Source organism: Rousettus aegyptiacus, unplaced genomic scaffold, assembly GCF_014176215.1.
Source record: "Rousettus aegyptiacus isolate mRouAeg1 unplaced genomic scaffold, mRouAeg1.p scaffold_m13_p_2, whole genome shotgun sequence".
In the NCBI taxonomy this organism is placed as follows: domain Eukaryota; kingdom Metazoa; phylum Chordata; class Mammalia; order Chiroptera; family Pteropodidae; genus Rousettus; species Rousettus aegyptiacus.
The window spans coordinates 166,572,938-166,592,621 of NW_023416295.1; the positions used below are offsets into that span (position 1 = coordinate 166,572,938).

General features: G+C 40.9%; 1 protein-coding gene across 7 annotated transcripts in view; it reads right to left on the reverse strand.

Annotated features, from left to right (window-relative positions):
* SYN3 (synapsin III) overlaps positions 1–19,684 on the reverse strand; it is a 400,752-nt gene that overhangs the window by 311,098 nt on the left and 69,970 nt on the right. For all 7 annotated transcript variants that reach the window (XM_036236074.1, XM_036236076.1, XM_036236073.1 and 4 more), the window contains one exon: positions 11,739–11,830. In XM_036236074.1, the coding sequence (XP_036091967.1) occupies positions 11,739–11,830 (92 nt within the window). The remainder of the gene's footprint in view (positions 1–11,738; positions 11,831–19,684) is intronic.

Genomic DNA, 19,684 nt, shown 5'->3' on the forward strand with positions numbered 1-19,684 from the left:
AAATTGTCCCTTCATTTCTTTCAAAAGGGGATGAAATGACCTGCCACGAAGAAGTCCCCAGTACCCAGCAGCCTGTTAGTAAAAGATGATTGCTTCTGAATGAGAAAAGGCCAAAGCCAAAAGGATGAAGTGGCCATCGGGGTGATTTCGCCCACAGGTCAGGAGTGAGCCCCCAGGGTGGTGAGGGGAGGGAGGACAGTGAAGTGGAGCCATTCTGGGAATCGGGAGCCACACTGTTTTTCTCCATCAGAGCACCGCTCCCTCTCCTGGGGGAATTGGCAGGTCTGCCACTGGCCTGTTGGCTGGAGACGCATGGGCAGCAGAGCCTGGCATTTCTTTACAGACTCTCACTGTCTCTTTCTTGTGCAGCTCTCTTCCCGTTCCCACGCCCCACCTCTGCAAGTCCCTGGGGATCCAGCTTTCTCCCGCACTGGAGAGGGCAAAGGCCCTGGGTGAAGAGATAGATCGGGGCCTTCCCCCTCCAAAGCTGCTCTGTTGGGACCCTCAATGACTCATTGTCCCCTCCTCGGGAGAGGAGGCAGTGGGCGGTGTGCTGGTCAACAAGTCTGTGCCTGGTGCAAGCTAAGGCTGGAGGCCTCTCAGTCGCAAGCTCTTTACTTTGCAAAGTTGTGGGGTTCTTATTCATTTGAAGAGTCAGTGGGTCCTGAATGGTTTCAGCAAAGACTTAAGTACTGTGCCAGGAAAAACAGTCCTTAATCTGATCCTCCAGAAAGGTCCAGCCCAGTGGGAGACGTGAGAAGTAAATAATAATTGCTACCCTCCTGGATCAGTCACAATGCGGGAAGAGCAATAAGAACAAGGACACCTAGCCATGGCTTAGGGCTGGTTCATCCCTTCATTCGTTGAACAAATAATTATTGAGAACCTGATATGTGACAGACACTGTCTAGGGGCCAGAAATACAGTGGGAGCAAACTAAAATTATGTAATAGCATATCTTATCTATAATACATAAAATGTCATATATTTTATATATCATATTATATATTATATTAATGTTTGTATCTAGTCAATGTAATTATATAATAGCATATATTCTCTATAAAATGTGATGTTATAATATTGATATAATCTATCATCTATCTTTTATCATTATTATTATTATTATTTATGCCTACAGCCCCTGGTCTTGCTAGGTGGTCTCCCATCCAAGTACTAACCAGGCCTGATCCTGCTTAGCTTCCAAGATCAGACATCAGGTTTGTTCAGGGTGGCATGGCTGTAGACCATGGACTATGCTCCACTGGGGCACAAATCCAGGGCCTTCTGTGTAAAGCAAACGTGCTCACCGCTACACTATGGAACCACGTCCTCATCTCTCTATCGATCATCTATCATCTATCTATAATTCTGGGCAGTGATAAATGCTTGAAGAAAAAAAATGCACGGTTGGGCCTCAAGAGTGGGAACAGTATGGTCTGACAAGTTCTCTCCGCAAAGATGGCGTTTGATCAGAAATCTGGAAGGAAATAAGACATGATAACATCTGTGGAAGTGTTTCAGGATGAAGGAAGAGCAACTGCAAAGACTGTCCACCAAACCCCACTCCACCTGCTTCATACATATCATTCATGCATACTCGTTCCCACTTTACAAAGCCAGGAAGGTGGGGAGACTTATCCGGGGCCTTATGGCTTATGGAAGGCAGAGCGGGGACCCACCACGGGCAGTCTGCCCTGTCTCCCTGTGTGGGCTCTCGGCCATGAAGCCACACCACCAATCTGGGCAAGTCCTAGATGCCTGTGAACACAGAGGAGGAAAACTGAATCCACCTTCAGAAAAGAAGGCAGCAGAGAAGAGGATGTGGAAACATGACCCTGATGGGCATGAGGGCACTAAGCTGACAAAGGTCTCTGCCTTTCTTCTTTGCTTCTTCTGGCCCCAGAGCTGCCCCTTACCTGTGTGCACATCCACTCAAAGTCAAGAGACAGAGGGAGAAGCTCCTTCCCAAATCCATAGGGCTTGCTCTTTATTTAGGTTTCTATTCGGAGAGACCTCCCTGCTCGACTTTCCTCAAATACCACACTTTATCTCTTCTTTCCTTCGACCAGTTCTCACGACCTGCCATTAAAATGCATATGTGCTTACTTTGTTGTCCGCTTTCTGCAACTTAAGTCTCAGCTCCACAAGGACTATTGTCTGTTTTGTACACTGCTGTATCCTCTGTGCCTGGCACATCTTTAATGAATGAAAGAAAGGAAAGTAGGAAAAGCTCAGTGGGTGTGTAACCATTTAGGAGAGTTAAAGGGAGCACTTTTCCAAAAAGACACAGACCGAGAAGTCAGGGCAGAAACTGCGCTCTTTGTAACATTTGCCGGACTGTGCCCTGGCAATCTGAATGTGCTCAGTAGATATTTGCTGAATGAATAAATATCTGGAATTTGAAAATCCAGGTTCAGGGTGCTCAAAAGACTGAGCAATAACGTGTGAAATAAAGAGCAAAGGCACACCATTTTATAATGTCCTTTGCCAGGATGTTTGAGAGTCCCCAGGATAGAGATCAGGAAAGTTGAGAGCTGACTCTGGCTCAGGAGCTCATGAGCTAAGAGGACTTGGACATTTGACCTGCTCTCTGCCCCCCGGACCATAGTTTGCCCATCTGTACAATGGGGACACACAGAAAATTCGAAGGGACTCTCCTAACTCTGGACCTCTAAATTTTTATAAAATATCCTCTTCTCTGGGAAAGGCCCATGCATCTCCAACTTGTTCCAAATATCCTCCCTGGAAACAGTTAAGTCTGGGGTAGGTCTTAGGGGTGGAGGGGGGTACTGGAGTCTCTGATGCCTTTCCTCAGGGTCTTGTGTTACTTACAATTCTTGGCACTCTCTCTTCAACCCTAAGGTCTGACCCTCTAATGAGCAGATGCATATTATCAGCCACTGTGGTTTGAACAGGTGCCTGTAATTTAGGGTTGCCTAATGCTGGAAACTGAGAGCAGGGCTTGCATAATTAGGCTAAGGCCTCATTAATGTCTGCCTCTTGGGTGTTTCTCATTCTTGGTTTCTCCTGTCCTGTATTTCAAATCCCAACTATCTGTATAGACACAACTGACTCTCGCTCTCTCTCTCTCTTTTTTTTATTGCCCCATTGTGAAGCCAGGCTTGAATTTGGGCCCAGAAAGGTCATGGCCATCCACAAAGCATGAATCTTAACATGCCCTGAAATGGCCCCGCTCTGCTTCCTAAATAAAATTTTGCAGCTTTGCTGAGAACCTGGATGTCTGGATTGCTGTTAAGCACCTCAGACGGGCTGCCCTAAGTTTGGGTGTTTGACTGAAATCAGAGTTAGGGGGTATGCTATTGATTTAATTACTGCAATTACTGATGATGTAACCAGCTCGTGTTTGTTGCCATTTACAAAGCACACTAGAATCTGAACTTGAAAAGGAACTTAATTTGTTCTGTTCACTGATGATTTTCTAAGAGAGTTATTCTCTTTTTGTGCCCTCTTGCCCTTATCCCACTCATCTCTTTCCTGCTCTGGGCCCCAGAAGGCTGATCTCTGGGGACAACATCACCCTGGCTCTCTGGCTCAACTTGTCTCGCTTGGCTTGGGCCAACGTGAGGCCCCAACAGAATAGAGGGCAGGGAAGGGTGGTATTTCTTCCTAGTGCCCACCCTGTTTCAGTGCCATGACTTTGGAGGTAGCCAACTTCCCCAAGAACTACAACTTCAACTGAGAGGACCACCTGCTCAAGTCTAGATGAAACCTACTTGATTTAAGTCCAGTAATTCTATTTCCACTCCTGTCCCTTCACCTCTAGGGATGATAATGGCTTTCTGCTGTTTGCTACTGTTAGATACTGGATGTCTCATGTTCCCTCAGCCCCACACACTCCTCTGTAAGTGGTTCCTTCATTAAAATCTCTTCATTTAAACCATTTGGGGTTAAATTCTGTTTTCTGCCTAGGCCCTGTCCAATACTAATCTCAATATCTGAAATGGAGCTTGGAACACAGTAGGCCTTCAATCAATATTTGTGGAATGAATGAACAAACTTCTCACATATCTCATTGAATTCTTACAAAAACTATATAAAATGATACTATTGCCTTTTACAGAAAAACAACAACAACAACCTTGAGGCTCACAGAGGTAGAGTCTCAGATCTAAGCAATATATTTCTAAGAGAGAGCAACACTGACATCCTCTACTCTGGGTGAACTTGAGCCACACTCAGCACCTTGGAGAAATCTCTACTTCTTGCTATTTTCTGTACAATCTCAGGATGCACTCACGCCAGCTCTACTGCATCTACTATAGGGGTGAGCTCGACAGGACCAGATGATGCCACTGAGTGGACACAGGTAATGCAAGGAAGAGAGTTGACAAAAATCTCGGGATTTAAAGACATTTGGACATTCACCTGACATAGAATCAGACTCCTGGGTTCAAATCCAAACGTTGCCACTTTCTTTTTTCCCTCCCAGGTTTACTGATGTTATGATTTACAAATACAATTTGTATATGTCAATGGTGTACAACATACTTTGACATATGTATACATTCTGCAGTGATTACCACGATCGAGTTAATGACATATGCATCGCTCCCCATAGTTAACCACTTTTTTTTAGTTTAGTTTTCCTCCTATTATCTCTAGTTTCATATGACTGTGATCTGAAAAGATATGATTTCAATCTTCTTAAATTTGTTAAGACTTGTTTTGTGCCCTAACATATGATCTATCCTGGAGAATATTCGTTCTCTGCACTCTTGAGAATGTGTATTCTGCTGCTGTTGGATAGACAGAATGTTCTCTGTATATCTGTTAGGTCCATTGGTATGAAGGATAGTCCAAGCCAGGTGTTTTCTTATTGATTTTATGTCTGTGTGATATATCCATTGTTGAAAGTGGGTTATCGAAATTCCGTACTATTATTGTATTGCTATTTCTCCTTTCACATTTGTTAATATTTGCTTTATATATTTATGTGCTCATATGTTGGGTGCATATGTATTTACAATTATTATATTACATATACATACATTTATTATATCTTCTTGATGAATTAACCCCTTTATCATCATACTCTGTCCTGTCTCAAACAGTTTTTGACTTCAAGTCTATTTTATCTGATATATAAGTATAACTACCCCTGCTCTATTTTGTTTTCTATGTGCATGGGATATCCTTTCCATCCCTCTACTTTCGGCATATGTGTGTCTTTAAAGCCAAAGCTGATTGTCTTGTAGGCAGAATATTGTTGGATCATTTTTTATTCAGCCACTCTGTGTCTTTTGATTAGAGAATTTAACCCATTAACATTTAAAGTAGTTATTCCTAGGTAAGGATCACCGCTGTCATTCTGTCGTTTTCTTGCTGGTTTGTGTAGTTCCTTTCTTCCTCTATTTGCTGTGTTCCTTTGTGATTTGATGATTTTCTGTAGCAGTATGCTTTGAATCCTTTCTTTTTTTTTGCTTTCTGCATCTACTATAGGTTTTGGTTTTATGGTTACCACGAGTCTTACATAAAATATCTTATAGTTATAACAGTCTGTTTTAAGCTGCACTTGGATCACATATGAACACTCTACTCTTTACTTCCCCCTCCATACATTCCATGCTTTTGATGTCATAGTTCACATCTTTTTATTTGTGTATTCATTAACAAATCATCGTAGCTAGTTATTTTAAGTATTTTTGTCTTTTAACCTTTATACTAGAGTTAAAAGTGATTATACACCATCATTATAGTATTAGAGTATTCTTAATCTGACCAAATAACTACATCGATGTGTTTTATATGTTCATATGTTTTCATCTTACTAATAAGTGTCTTTCACTGAATTCCCACCATCTAAAAGTCAAATGCTTGGAACCCTTTAATATTTTTCTGCCGAATGGTTGCCATACCTTTGCACACCACTCATTATGGGGAACTCACTGCCTTGTTAAGCAGTTCTGATTATTAAATAGTCTCCCCCTTGTTAAAGAGGCAATCTAGTGTAGTAGTAATGTCCCACACAGGCTATGGGGCCACACTTCTAGGCTTGAATCCTAGCTTTGCCACTTAGGAGCTGGAGACCTTGATTCTATTACTCAACTTATTGGTGCTTCAGCCTCCTTATCTAGAAAATGTGGATTATAATAGTACACACCTTATAGGGTTGTTGAAAGGATGAAATGAGTCAGTATATATGTTAAGTGCTTGGAATAGTGCCTAGCATGTAGGAAATGCTATAAAGTGTTTGTTAAATAAAAATTCATAAATTCTGTATGTACAAGTCCAGCTGGCTTAATCAAAAATATTTTTTGGGGGGGGTGTGGACAGGGTTTGGCAATAAGTCTGAATCCAGGGCTTTGAATAATATCACCAGTCATTGACTCTCTCCTTTCTCTTCTCTCTCCTCTCCCCTCCTTCCTCTCCCTCCCCCCCTTTTTTGTACACACACACACACACACACACACACACAAACACACACTGAGCTGTGTTTTTCCTTTGCCTTGGCTTCGCTCTGTACCCTCTGTTCACTGTACACTGTACCCTCAAGGAGAAAGAGAGATGGCCATCATCTGTCCCAGGCATCCCTCCCACCGGTTCGGCAGCCATGGCAGAATGCACGTGTCTCTCATCTAAGAGTCTCACAATGGATTCTCACTGGCCTGGCTTGGGTCCAGTGTGATAATCTGATTCTAGGGCTGCTTACATACCAGAAACCACATAGACTACATGTTGGGAGGGGTTACCCCAATAGAAGACATAGGTGCTATATTCCCCAATGCAAAAGAATAGATGCTGAAGAAAACCAGCAGTGGTCCTCTCTACCACTGGTCCTGGTTACTTCTCTGAAGGTACGCCCCAGGAGAAGCCTTTGGAAGGTCTAGGCTTGCTCATCTTGCACATTTGGAAGTGCTTAGGGGATCTTTTCAATTCAACACCAAAGTCTTTTTGAAAGAATATACTGCAAGTCAAGAGCACAGCTCCAAATTCTTACTTTGTAAGACCACAGCCAGGACTTGGAATAGCACCATATGCCTCAGGAAGAATTTACTGACTCTCCAGCTACAAGACACATTGTGAGTCAGACGGAGAGTACCTTGTTTGTGTGCATGTTCTCACAGGTCTGCCACCTGTGGCTTGCCAAAACAAGCTGCTTGGCTGAGACTGTAAGCGCCAACCTGGGCATAGACAGAGTAAATCTCTGTGGCCCCAAGGACCCTTGAGCTGAGGACTTTGGCTGCATTGGAACTTCCCTCATAGCCCTGGCTACCTAAGGCATGGTCTTCTACCAACAGTAACAGCATGTGGGAGCTTGTCCACACCCTTGGTGCTCAAATTGAAGCCTACAGGACCAGCAGCAATGTCTTCGTCTAGGAACTCATAGGAAATTCAGAATCTCAGGTCCTACCTGAATACCTAATGGATTAGAATCTGCATTTTAGCAGTATTTCCAGGTTTGTCTGCACTTGAGAAGCACTGCTGTGTTAGTTTTCTAGAGATGCCTTAACAAATACCACAAACTGATGGCTTATGCAACAGAAATTTATTCTCTCACAGTTCTAGAGGTTATCAAGTTGGAAATCAAGGTGCTGGGAGGGTGGGTTTCTTCTGAGGGCTGAGAGAGAATATGTTCCATGCCTGTCTGTCAGCTTCTGGTGATGGAAGGCAGTCTGTGGTGTTCTTTGGTTAGCAGATGCATCACTCCAATCTCTGCCTCCATCATCATACGGCATTTTCCCTGTGTCTCTGTGTCCAGATTTTCCTTTTCTTATAAAGACTCCAGCTATGTTGGATTAAGGGCCCACACTAATCCAGCATGACCTCATCTTAACTAATTACATCTGCAATAACTCTATTCCCTAATAAAATCACATTTTGAAGTTCTAGGGGTTAGGACTTTAACACTTTTTTCTTTTTTTTTTTTTTTGGGCGGCAGGGGAGGGGACACAATTTAGCTCGTTACAATTGTCTTTAAAGCCTGCCATTCCTAAACACTGGGAGAATAGCTGGTTAGAAAACACCTGAAACATTTTTTTAAATTTATTTTTGTAAACAATTTTGTTAATTCAGGAAGAAGATGGCTCGTCTACAATGAGGCTTCTGTGAGAAGTAAATGAATATGTATTTCTAGCACCATTCTCAAAATCTCCCATGATGATGGACTCTTAATTCCTCATTGTAGTTTTGCCAATTTTTGAAGTATATTTTGAGGCCATTTTATTTGGTGCTTATAAATTTAAAATGATCTCTTCTGGGTAAATGAACCCTTTATCATAATGAATTTTTTTCCTTTCCCTGACAATGCTTTTCATCTGGAAGTCTATTTTTCCCATGACATTAATATAGCTATATTGACTAGCTTTCTTTTGCCCAGTACTTCCATGGTATATATATTTTTCACTCTTTTAACTTTCAAACTTCCTATATTCTTATGTGTTAGATAAATCTCTTGAATGGAATATAGTTGGATTTTAAAAACTCTATTCTGACAATCTTGTGTAGATGCTCTGTAAATTAGAGCATTTAGTCCACTTACATTTAATGTAAGTACTGATATAGATTGGTGGTATAATAAATATTTAACTACCTGCAGGGCACACTTTGTAGAGGTTGCAATTCTCACAAGTGACCATGAGAGGGCAACTCCAGGGGACTCAGGCATTTATAGCCTGGAAGGGACAGAGGGAGCAAAGCATTTGCTCTGTGGGGTTCCACCACCGCTTCCAAAGTTGTGTCTCCCCTACAATTTCAGGCATCCTCTGACCATAAGAAGAACAGGATTTGGACTGAGGATGAGGAGTGTGGAGAACTGGAGGACAAAAGAGCAGCCAATGGCCATGCCCATCCATGTGGTGAGAGGGCTGAAGGTATCCAGAGAGCTCAGGGCAGAAGCTCTTTATCGACTTGTATAAAAATAATTCAATATTTTAATAACCAGTACTGCTGGTACAAGCCATTTATAGTGATATCAGCCTGCTGATATATTTGGATTTAAGTCTATGCCTTATTTTATTTATAACATCTGTTCTATGTAGCCATTTCCTTTCTTCTTTTACTACTTCTTTTTGTCCACTTTTGTACCTTTGAAGTATCACATTCTGGGTTTTTTTAATAGCAATTACTAAGGGATTACATCATTTGTCTTTGACTTTTCAAAGATGTTATTAATCAATACCCTGACTTTCCTGCCTGACCATACAGTGGTCTCAGAACACCTTAATGGACCCGCAGCCCCTACCAACTTATGGTTGTGTATTTTAATCCCTATACTTCATATATTTTAACCTTCATAAGGCATTTATTATTATTATTAATTATTATTATAATTATATTTAAAGACAATGCTTATTAACACTTACCATGTACTTTGCTCTTCATTTTTCTTGCTGCTCTATGTTATTCTGGGATTTTCATTTTATTATATTTTATTTATTTATTTATCTATCTATTTATTTATTTATTTATTTGCCTAAAGCACCTAGTTTACAATTTCCCTTATTGAGGGTCTTCTCTCTGTAAATATTTTTATTTTGCCTTCATTCATAAAAGACGTTCCCCTGAGGATGGAATTATAGGTTGGCAGTTATTTTCTTTTGGCCTCTAAATATATCATGCCACCACCCTGCTGCCTGGGAACCAGCAGTCAGTCTGTTAGTCTAGTCAAAGCAATCTGCCTTTTTTTCTCTGGCTATTTTTTTTCTTCTTCATCTTTCTGCACTTACATTATTGTGGACTGGTGTGGAATTCTTTTCATTTATCCTGCTATAAATCTGTTGAGCTTCTGTTTTTGTGGTTTGGTATCTTTCTGAAAGGTTTTAAGCCATCGTTTCTTAAAATACTGCCTCTGTTCCAGTTTCTTTTTTGAGAATCTGATTAATTCAATATTAGACCTTTACATGAGATCTGATCATCTCTTCTGCTTTTCCAATTTTTTTCTCTCTGTACTTCATTTAGGATAATTTCTTCAGCTCTACATTTCACTTTATTAACACTTTTTCAATTGTATCTAATACACTGTTAAATACAACACAACTAATGATTTTGGTTATTTATATGTTCATTTCTAGAAGTTCTATTTATTTTTTTAATTGGTTGTGTCACTTTTTATAGTTTACTATTCCTTACAGATATCTACAAATCTGATTTTTTTCAATTTAATATGTGTGTTTTTTTTTTTCTGTTAAGAATCTGAGTCTGATGATCCAGTATCTGAGATATGAGGGTCTCTTTCTGTTAATTCTTGTTTCTTCTCATAATGGTGTCTGCGCCTGGTTATCTTTGACTATGTGCTAGCTTTGTAAAACAACTATTTGAATAATTATTTGAAGGCTAGGATGAAGGTGTCTTCCTCTACATCGGGTTTGCTTTTATTTTTGACATGTCTGAGACCACCATAAACTAAGTTTAATGCTTAAAGTTCTCTGGAAGACCCGCATAATTTCAGTTCACTCTGCGATTACTTGTGAGGCTTCATCTGCTTATAATTCACATTCACTTTTAAGGTGTAGTCCTTTCAGTCTTGGTTTATTGTAGAAAGGGTCTACCATTTCATTCCCTACCTTGAGTGGCCCTGGGTGTTGAGTTCTGTCTCCCTTGCCTGTGATGGGCTAGCAAAACCAATTTTCAAATTTGCCAGACTTAGCAAATACACTCAGGAAAAGGTAGCTTTTATATTCATTTATAAACTCTTTGAGTTCCCATTTCTCCGTCATTATCTTCCTGGTAATTCCTTGTCATTCCAACACTTTGAAGGCTGTGATGATTATTTAAAACCAGTTTTTAAGTTGTTTTAAATGGAAGAGTTAGTCCAAATATCTAGTCCACCATTATTGGAAATAGGAAGCTACGAAATGTCTTTCTTGACACAAGATTGGCATTCAGTAATAATGGCTTAACTAGTTAAATGATCATAATTTCTCATACTGTTTTTTTTTTTTTTGGCCTATTTACAAAGAGACTGTTTTCTACTCTTAGAATACACAGAATGCCCATATTCCATCAATGGACAAGGCTCTGAAAAAATGCCACCTTTCCCTCAAAGTTCTTTCTGCTTTCTCTACTTCCCCAAATTTGAATCCTATTTCTTCCCCATCTAAACCTTCACCAGACTTAGTTTGTATCATCTGCTGGGTACTTAACTAGATAGGAATATATTATGATGACTATTTACCTCTTTTATGAATTTCTACTCTCTTGACATTTCTGGGCTTTTGAAGAGTTCTCTCACTTCCCCTCCAGCTCAGCATGTATTATAAACAGATTTCTCAGAAAATATCATATCCAGTACTTTTAGGTTTGATGTCCTGGGAGGGAGTTTTCCAAACATTCGGCCTGCCATACTGCTGAAAGCAGGATACAGCTCATTCTAATAAATACTTATATTTGTGCCGCGCTTTAGAATTAATAGGGTGCTCTCACATTTACGATCCCTGTTTCAGTGTTGCTATCATCATGCTGCCAAAGAGAGTCAGAGGGCAAGAGACTAAATAATATGCTCAAATAGATCCACGAAGCCAGAAATGGAGGCCACGTCTTTTCTCGCCAAGCCCATGGTTCATTCCAGGGCACCCCAGCTGCTTCTCTATGTTATTTGTGCCTCTAGTCATTTTTATTGCAAGAACCCTTAGAACTCTTTAGAGGCAGACATTCTGGATGGAAAGTTCAAGTAGTGCAGGAGTTAAGTCATAGACACTAGATAGAGGGGTTGGTTATGTGTGGTACCTCATACACACGTCTCAAATGAAGGGTTTTTGTATCTCAGTCCTCCTTACCTGACCACCTTGGTCCCATTTCTCATGACTTGCATGTCCACCATACAGCCCCCAGTAACATAGGCAGCCAGGTTCAGTTCTGAGAATTCCGCCTTATAGAGAAAGCAAAACAAAAAAAGATTCATCAGATCCTAATGATGCTAATATCTGCTAACATTTATTGCGTGCTTATATGTGCCAAACATACATTTATACCGGGTCTGAAATTAGGAAATTGGTAATATTATTTACTTCCCTTGTTGAAAGATGAGAAAGCTGAGGTGCAGAGAGGCACAGTGACATGTCCAAGTTACATAATAAAAGGCAAAGTTGGACTGAAATTCGTGTGTCTGAGTCTAGGACCCATGCTTTTAACCAGTACTGATTTCTATCTCCTTGGAGGTAGAAGAAGCAACTCTAGCTCCAGAACTATAAGAGACCAAACGCTATCTAATATGTCATTTTCTCTTGACTTCTTGAGCTTCCTACTGTGCCGTGGCATCACAGCTATATGATCGTTTGTCACTGTTAGTGCAACCCTTCTCAGGTTATCTGTCATCTATCCCCCTTTTTGGCCATAGCCTCTCCCCTCACTCTATCCACATGGTTGCAGTAGAAGCACTATTTCTGTGCAGTAAAATGCTGTTCCCCTGCTCAGAGCTGCTTGGCTTCTGGCCCAGGGTGGAGGAATAAGATCCCTTCCATTAGAATTAGAATCTGCCGAGCAATTAATGTAGCTTCTTTCTAGGGGGCTGTATCTTTAATACACAAACCTGGGTGCAATTGGGGACCATGTGTTCATCTGGATTGGGGAAGCAAGCACAGAAAACCAGGGTGGAGAGAGAGAGAAAAAGAAAGTACGGGTGGGGCAAGAGTCACCACAGAGGAGCAGAAGCAAGAGACGAGAGAGTACTTTTGTTGTTTAGGTGGCAGCTGCAATCTTGCCCTTAGATTTTATGGGATGCCTCTGTATCTTTAAAAGTTCATCTTTGTTTTATTATTTGTTTAAATGAGATTTAATGAATTTCTGTTGCTTATAACCAGGATCCTAGGGAATACATTTCCCCCTGCCAAATTATATACTCCCTCTGACGATAATAATTTGATGTTAGAACCACCCTTATGAGTTTCTAAGGGATGCTGTAAAAAATTACCACCACTAGGTGGCTGAAACAGTAGAAATTTCTTTTCTCACAGTTCTGGAAGTTAGAAGCCAAAATCAAGGTGTTGGTAGGGTTAGTTCCTTCTGAGAGCTGAGGGGGAGGATCTGTTCCAGGCCTCTTTCCCCGGCTGTAGACAGACACCTTCTCCCCATGTGTTATCACATTGTCTTCCCTCTATGTGTGTCTCTGTATCCAAGTTCCTCTTTTTTTTTTATCAGTACACTGGTCATACTGGATTAGGGCCTGCCCCATGTCCTCATTTTAACGTGATTATCTCTGAAAAAAATTGTATCTCTAAATAAGATCACTTCATTCTGAGGTACTGGGGGTTAGAACTTCAATATATGAATTTTGGAGAGACACAATTCAACTTGTAACTCCATCCTAGAAAGTGCAGAGTACCAAACTGCGCCTAATACACAGTAGACACCGAAAGCTATTTTTTTGGATTTAATAAATAAAGAACTTCTCACATATATAAAACACTCACTGTGTGCCAATACTGTCCTAAGCATTTTTCACGTACTCAATTCTTTTAATTAACACTTGACCAGATTTTTTAAAAAACAACAACAACAAGGCAGAGAGAGAGAGATGAAATAACTTGCACAATGTCACACAGTAAGAAACAGGGCCAGGATTTAAACCCAGGCAGTCTGGCTCCAGCCTGTACTTTTAATTGCTGCCCCCCACTGTTCCCACTGTTTAGCTGAATTAAGGCATTAGGTGGATTACAACTGGGAATTTGGGGAACCTAAAAATAACCCATTTAAACAGAAAAACAAGTTTACATTGAAGGGAAATATCATTTCATGGTGACTTAAATGTATCCCCTTGGAAACATTTAACAGAAATTACGACCAAAGACCTAACCATCTCCCCAGATGGCCTTAAAGTAAACCCAGAGTGCTTATGTCTCTTGCTTTAATTAATAACCTCATTATGCTTTAATAAGGTGAAAAGCAAAGAGCTCTGTTAATGAGTGTAGGTTAGTAAATAGTGGTAATGACCTAATTATTAAGTCTAATGCCTTAAAAATGCAGTCCCATCATGTTTAAGATACTACATTGGCAAGATTACAAAGAAGCATTAGCAAGAAAAGTAAGTTGTTGCTTATGTTTATGGAGAAAAAGAAGGTAGCAGAAAGTTGCAACACAGGATAATTGGGCAACAAATATATAAAGAAAGGGGGTGAATCTTGCATGATAGAATTTTTAACTGAGACATGGCAAAGGCCCAGGGGCTGTCTTACTGCCCAAATGGAAAGAAAGATACCTGGATAAAAGACACACTGGGGCTTAGACAACCAAGTTAGAAGTTCCTCTGGCTCAGATTGGGGTATCTAGAGTTCTTTCCCAGTTATGGTTTATGGGTAATCACAGGAGATCAATGCCTGGGTTGTAGGGTAGCAAATCTCTGTTGGGTAGAGCAAAGGAAACCTCAACAACCATGGAAATGAACACAGGGATCTGAGCCACTATTCCTTTAAGACAGCATGATGGTCTTCCTGGCAGAATCTTTAAGAGTAGCCAGTTCTCAGAGCTCTCACAGAAACTGTAGTGGGGTGAACTGTATCCCTTAAAAAAACAGTCCACATCCTAACTGGTGATTCCTGTGCGTTACTGTTTTTGGAAATAGAGTCTTTGCAGATGTAATTACGGATCTCGAGATGAGATCATCCTGGACTAAGGTGGGCCCTAGATCCAACAACAAGTCCCTATAAAGAAGAAAAGGGGAAAGAGAGACCCAGGAAGACAGAGGCAGAGACTGGCGTTACACTGCCAAAAGCCAAGGACTCCAGGACTCACTAGGAGCTGGAAGAGGCAAGGAAGGACCCTCCCCTAGAGCCTTCAGAGAGGGTGCAGACCTGCCAGCACCTTGATTCAGACGTCCAGCCACCATGTCATTTTAAGCCACCAGGTTTGTAGTAACTTGTTACAACTGTCCTCAGAAACTAATACAATAATGTAGGAAATGGAATGCAATTTTGGTATTGTAGGCAAAGGAGTCAAGGTTAAAGAAAGTCAATATGGTTAGGTAAGCTCCTTTACCCACTCCACCTAACACACGTATGTATGTATGTATGTGTGTATATATACATGCACATTCTTTCTAGTGCACTCTCTCTCTCTCTGTCTCTCTCTCTCTCTGTCTCTCTCTCTCTCTCACACACACACACTGGCCATTCACCCATATCGTAAAACATTATCATAAGAGTCACTTAAATTTTCTGCATAAGTTAACCTTTTGAAGCCAGAAACCTTTTAGTCTGAACATTTTTCTTGTGTAGTGTCTTTATTACTACTCCATATTAAGCCTTGTGGTGTGGATAAACGAGTATTCAGACAGACTGCATTCAGATATAAGCTGGGCAAGATACTAGCTAAGAGTATGGTCAAGTTACTAACTGCTTTGAATCTGTTTTGCCATCTCTTAAATAAAGATAATAATATCGATAACATCTATCTTTAAAAGTTTTTTAAAGATTCAGAAAAATGTATATGAAACACCTAGCACGGAAGAACTCTCTCTGTAAATAGTTGCCATTATATTTTCAAATATTTCATTGTCTTCATAAGGGTAAACTGAATGTACAAAAAAATGGTGTAATGAAAAAAGAGCAACCTCTTCAAATAGTTGTAACATAAATTTAAAAAATATAGAGAGGTATAAATTATATAAAGACTTCTGCTTACGGCTCCAATGAAGTAATGGGGGCCATATTTACACTCCCATCTTAAACAACAAGAAAACCAGACAAAACATATTAAGTAACAGTTTTAAGACAGTGGACAACAGGCATGATCCTTGCAAAAAGGAAACAAATGAAACTGTCCTTACAATTCCCCTAGCTGACTGCCTGGATGCCATTCCCAGGCAGTGGAGCAGCCGGGGAGAATGCCAACGGAGCTCAGCAGTCTCACTGAGCTGAAGACTCAGAGGCTAGAGCTCAGAGAGGCCAAGGCAGGTAGAATTTGCAGGATAGAACACATGAAAAGATGGGACTACACAGAAAAAGACCTCCAGGGAGATCTGCAAGTCTTTGGCTGAGTACTGATCTGAACATGCATGAAAGAAAACTACTCAAAGCCAGAGAAAGCACCATCAAAAAACAGTAGACTCAACACCCTCCAGAACCCACACAGGCTGAAAATAGTTCATGTTTTCACCAGCTAGAGTGTTAAGATTTTGTGTATGAGTAGGGCCCTCAAAATTTAGTAGTGGGACTAAATTAGTCCTGGATTACAACATGCTCTAGATCTGGAATGTTTAATTTGTCCTAGTTTGCGAGGAGCTTTCCCAGTTTTAAAACTGAAAGACCTCCTTCTCAGAAACCCCTCAGCCCCAGTTTTTAAATGAAGGTCTTATGTCCTGGGAACCTCCTTAGTCCCAGGCATACTGAGATGATTAATCACTCTATCTAGTTCTGTCCAAAGAGAAGCTTAAAAGCATGCCCTCAAGGTATCAAGCTTATTCCAAGCAACTTAACTGCGTCCCAGAACAAAGTACAACACTATTTAAAGAAATACAACAAAATCCAGCACCTGACATATAAAATTTACTAAGTAAAATTTGTGGCATTTGATCATAAATTAGCAGGCATTCAAGGAAGCATGAAAATATGACCCATAATCGAGAGAAATAAATCAATAAGAACACATCCAGAAATATGAAATGAAGGGAAGAGCAAAAATGGAAGTTAAAACAACTATTATAAATAGGTTCTACATTCTCAAGAATGTAGAGGAAAAAGCACTAACATAATGAGAGAAACGGGAAATTTTTAACATGGAAAAATAAAACTTCTAGAGATAAAAATATAATATCTTAAATTGAAAATGCACTGTATGGAATTAACAGCAGATTAGACATTACAGTAGAACTTAAAGAGAATGCAATACAAACTATACAAAACAAAGCCCAAGAACAAAATTATTAACCCCCCTCACTACACACACACACCTCAGTGAGCTATGGGACAATGTTAAGCAGTCTAATATATGTGGAATTGAGTCCCGGGAGAAGAGAAAGGAATATAAAGAAATATTTTTTAAAAAATGGCTACAATCATAATTATATCTGCAAATCCCTTTTGAATATCATTTTCAAGGGTTCCAAGGATTAGGGTAAAAATATCTTATTGAGGCCACTGGGAAATACTAAAGGCTGCAGAGGAAGGCAGTGATTATTTAACCACAAATATTTATGCAGCATTTTCTAAGTTCCAGGATCTGTTATCAGTGCTAGATATGGTAGATATGGTTGGAATCATCCACTAACAAAATCTCTTCTATAGCCCCCTAGATAAGAAAAAGACATAAACACCTGTTTATAATTAAACACATGTCCAGTTCAAAGAAAACATACATGCATGCACGTGTATACACACACGTGCGTGTGCGCACACACACAGGAACAAGATGGAATGCATTCAGTTTCCTTTAGGGTCCTTCACCACATTCTCACTGGAACTGGCACCTGGCAAGTATGGGAGGCTAAGCAGATAATATTACTAAAGCATAGAGATATTCATGTTTCATTACTAATAACTACATTTACGATGATAATGATGTTGCTGACAGAATGGAAGATGGTGATTGCACTCATCATTATTATAATAAGCTGAAGGATGCTATTAGACCAAGAGATCAATGGGAATGAAAAGGAAATTGAGACTTGGAATTGGATGACTGAATGGAATGTGCACAAGAAACCAAAAACGTGTGGGAATGTGGAGGTAGCAGCTATTAGCCTTGACCATGAAGCCTGACTAAAGGAGAATTTCAACACAAAGAGACATTGCCCAGAATTCCTGAGACAGGCAAGATGCTGGCAGACAGACTATTCTGGAATCCAAGGGTGGCTGATAAAATACTGGACATTCCTGTCAGTTACCAAAGACCTATCAGGTCCAAACTGTACCCTTAAACCCTTTGAGCGTGCTCCTTTCCAAGGCCTTAGGCATGCCATATATTTTGCAGGAGGAGAGAGAAAGACAGACAGACAGACAGACAGACAGACACTGAGTTGACAGAAGATAGGCAGCCTCTCATACCCTCAGCCCCAGTTTCTAATGCTAGGACAACTTGTGACCCTCTGCCTTACTCTGTAACCTTCATTACTACACCTCATAAATAGGAACTGTTAGCCAATGATCAGGACATCACAGTGATCAGGACATCACAGTGCTACATTCAACAGCAGGCAGGGGCACTGCTGGGGTGAAAAGCTGGGCAAACACATGTGATTCTGGCTTCCACGTTCTGCTTCTCTGTATCTGTCTGCTGATCTGGGTGGTCATCCCGTTAACTCCCTCCTTCCTGCCTTGTAGCTCCTCAAAGAAGCTGACTCCAGCATCCATCTTTCTCTCTGCCATTCTCTTCCAGGACTTGGCGGCAAAAACTGATTCCCAGAAGGCCCAGATGTCCTGCTCTTTTCATAATTGTTTGCTGTATGTTGGAACTCTTTAGTAATAAGAGTCACATATTTAGTAAGTAACATCCACAAGTGAGATTTTGGCTTAAAGTAGGGTAGAAGGTGGCACTGCTTTGGTCTGGGGCCTAAGTGGAGAGATTCAGGGCAGCTTTAGCCGAGAATCCTTCACTGGGAGCGGCAGACCTAGACCTGCTAACATTGCTAACACTTTACGGTATTTAGACTCTTATTTGTGATTCCTCCTTGTGTTTTCAGCTACCTTAGGAATCTGGAATAGGGGTGGTGGTAGTGACTGTCAAGGTAGGATTACAGCCTTCCTGAGCCCTTTAGCAAGTTATCATCAAAATTCTACCCTAATCCCTAACAGACTGTTATGCTTGTTCCTAGGAACGAAACTGTGTCATCAACAAATTTCTTTTAAAAAATAAACATTCTGCATGTACTATGATCTTCTTCATGTCTTAAGTTCTTTCATAGAGTCTCATATTGTCGAAGAGATTCATTAAAAGGTAAACAACAGCAGCAATGACTTAAAAAATAGTGCTAAACATAGAAAACCTAAGACCTACATGGTCTGTAACGTCCCATGTGATTTAGAGTCTGATGACCTCCTTGACATCGCCTCCCACCATCCCATCACCCCAATTCCGACTCACTCTGCCATCATCACACTGCCTCCTTTCCATTGTCCAACACACTGAACAAGCTCCAGACTCCGGTCCCCCAGCCTCTAAGGGCTTCCCAGAGCTGGCAGCATGACCGGCTTCCTCTGGCCACTCACACCTCTGCTCCATGGCGCCCCCAGAGGCTTCTCCCTGCAAAGCACCTACTGTACTCAATGCCCCATTTCCTTGTTTAATCTCCCCCCATAGCCCTCATCCCCATCTGACATAAATATTTACATCCTTCCTAATTAAACATTTAATTGTCTGTCCCTCTCCCTAGAATGGAAGGGCTGGGGGTAGGGGCAGATATTTTGTCTGTTTTGTTCACAGCTCTATTCCAGCACCAAAACTAGTGCCTGGCAGATAGCACAGGTGGTCAGTAATATCAATGAATAAACGAATGCCTACTTTGTAGATGTCAAAGGTGAGGCCCAAGGAGGCAGCGTGACTTTGCCCAAAATTACACCCTGGACAGCTTGGACCCAAACCCAGGCTGATACGCATCACAATGCAACAAGTAGCTTATGTGAATTGAGGTGACTCGTGTTCTAATGCTCAGAGACGGGTCAGCTAGAGGGCTGCGTAGCCAAGCCTCTGATTTCACTTGTGCCTGTGGCCGCCCTCATGTTCACATCTTCCCATGTCCTCTCCATGTCAGTTTGCAGGGTCTGTCAGTGCGGCCCACAGGCCCCTGCCCTCCTTC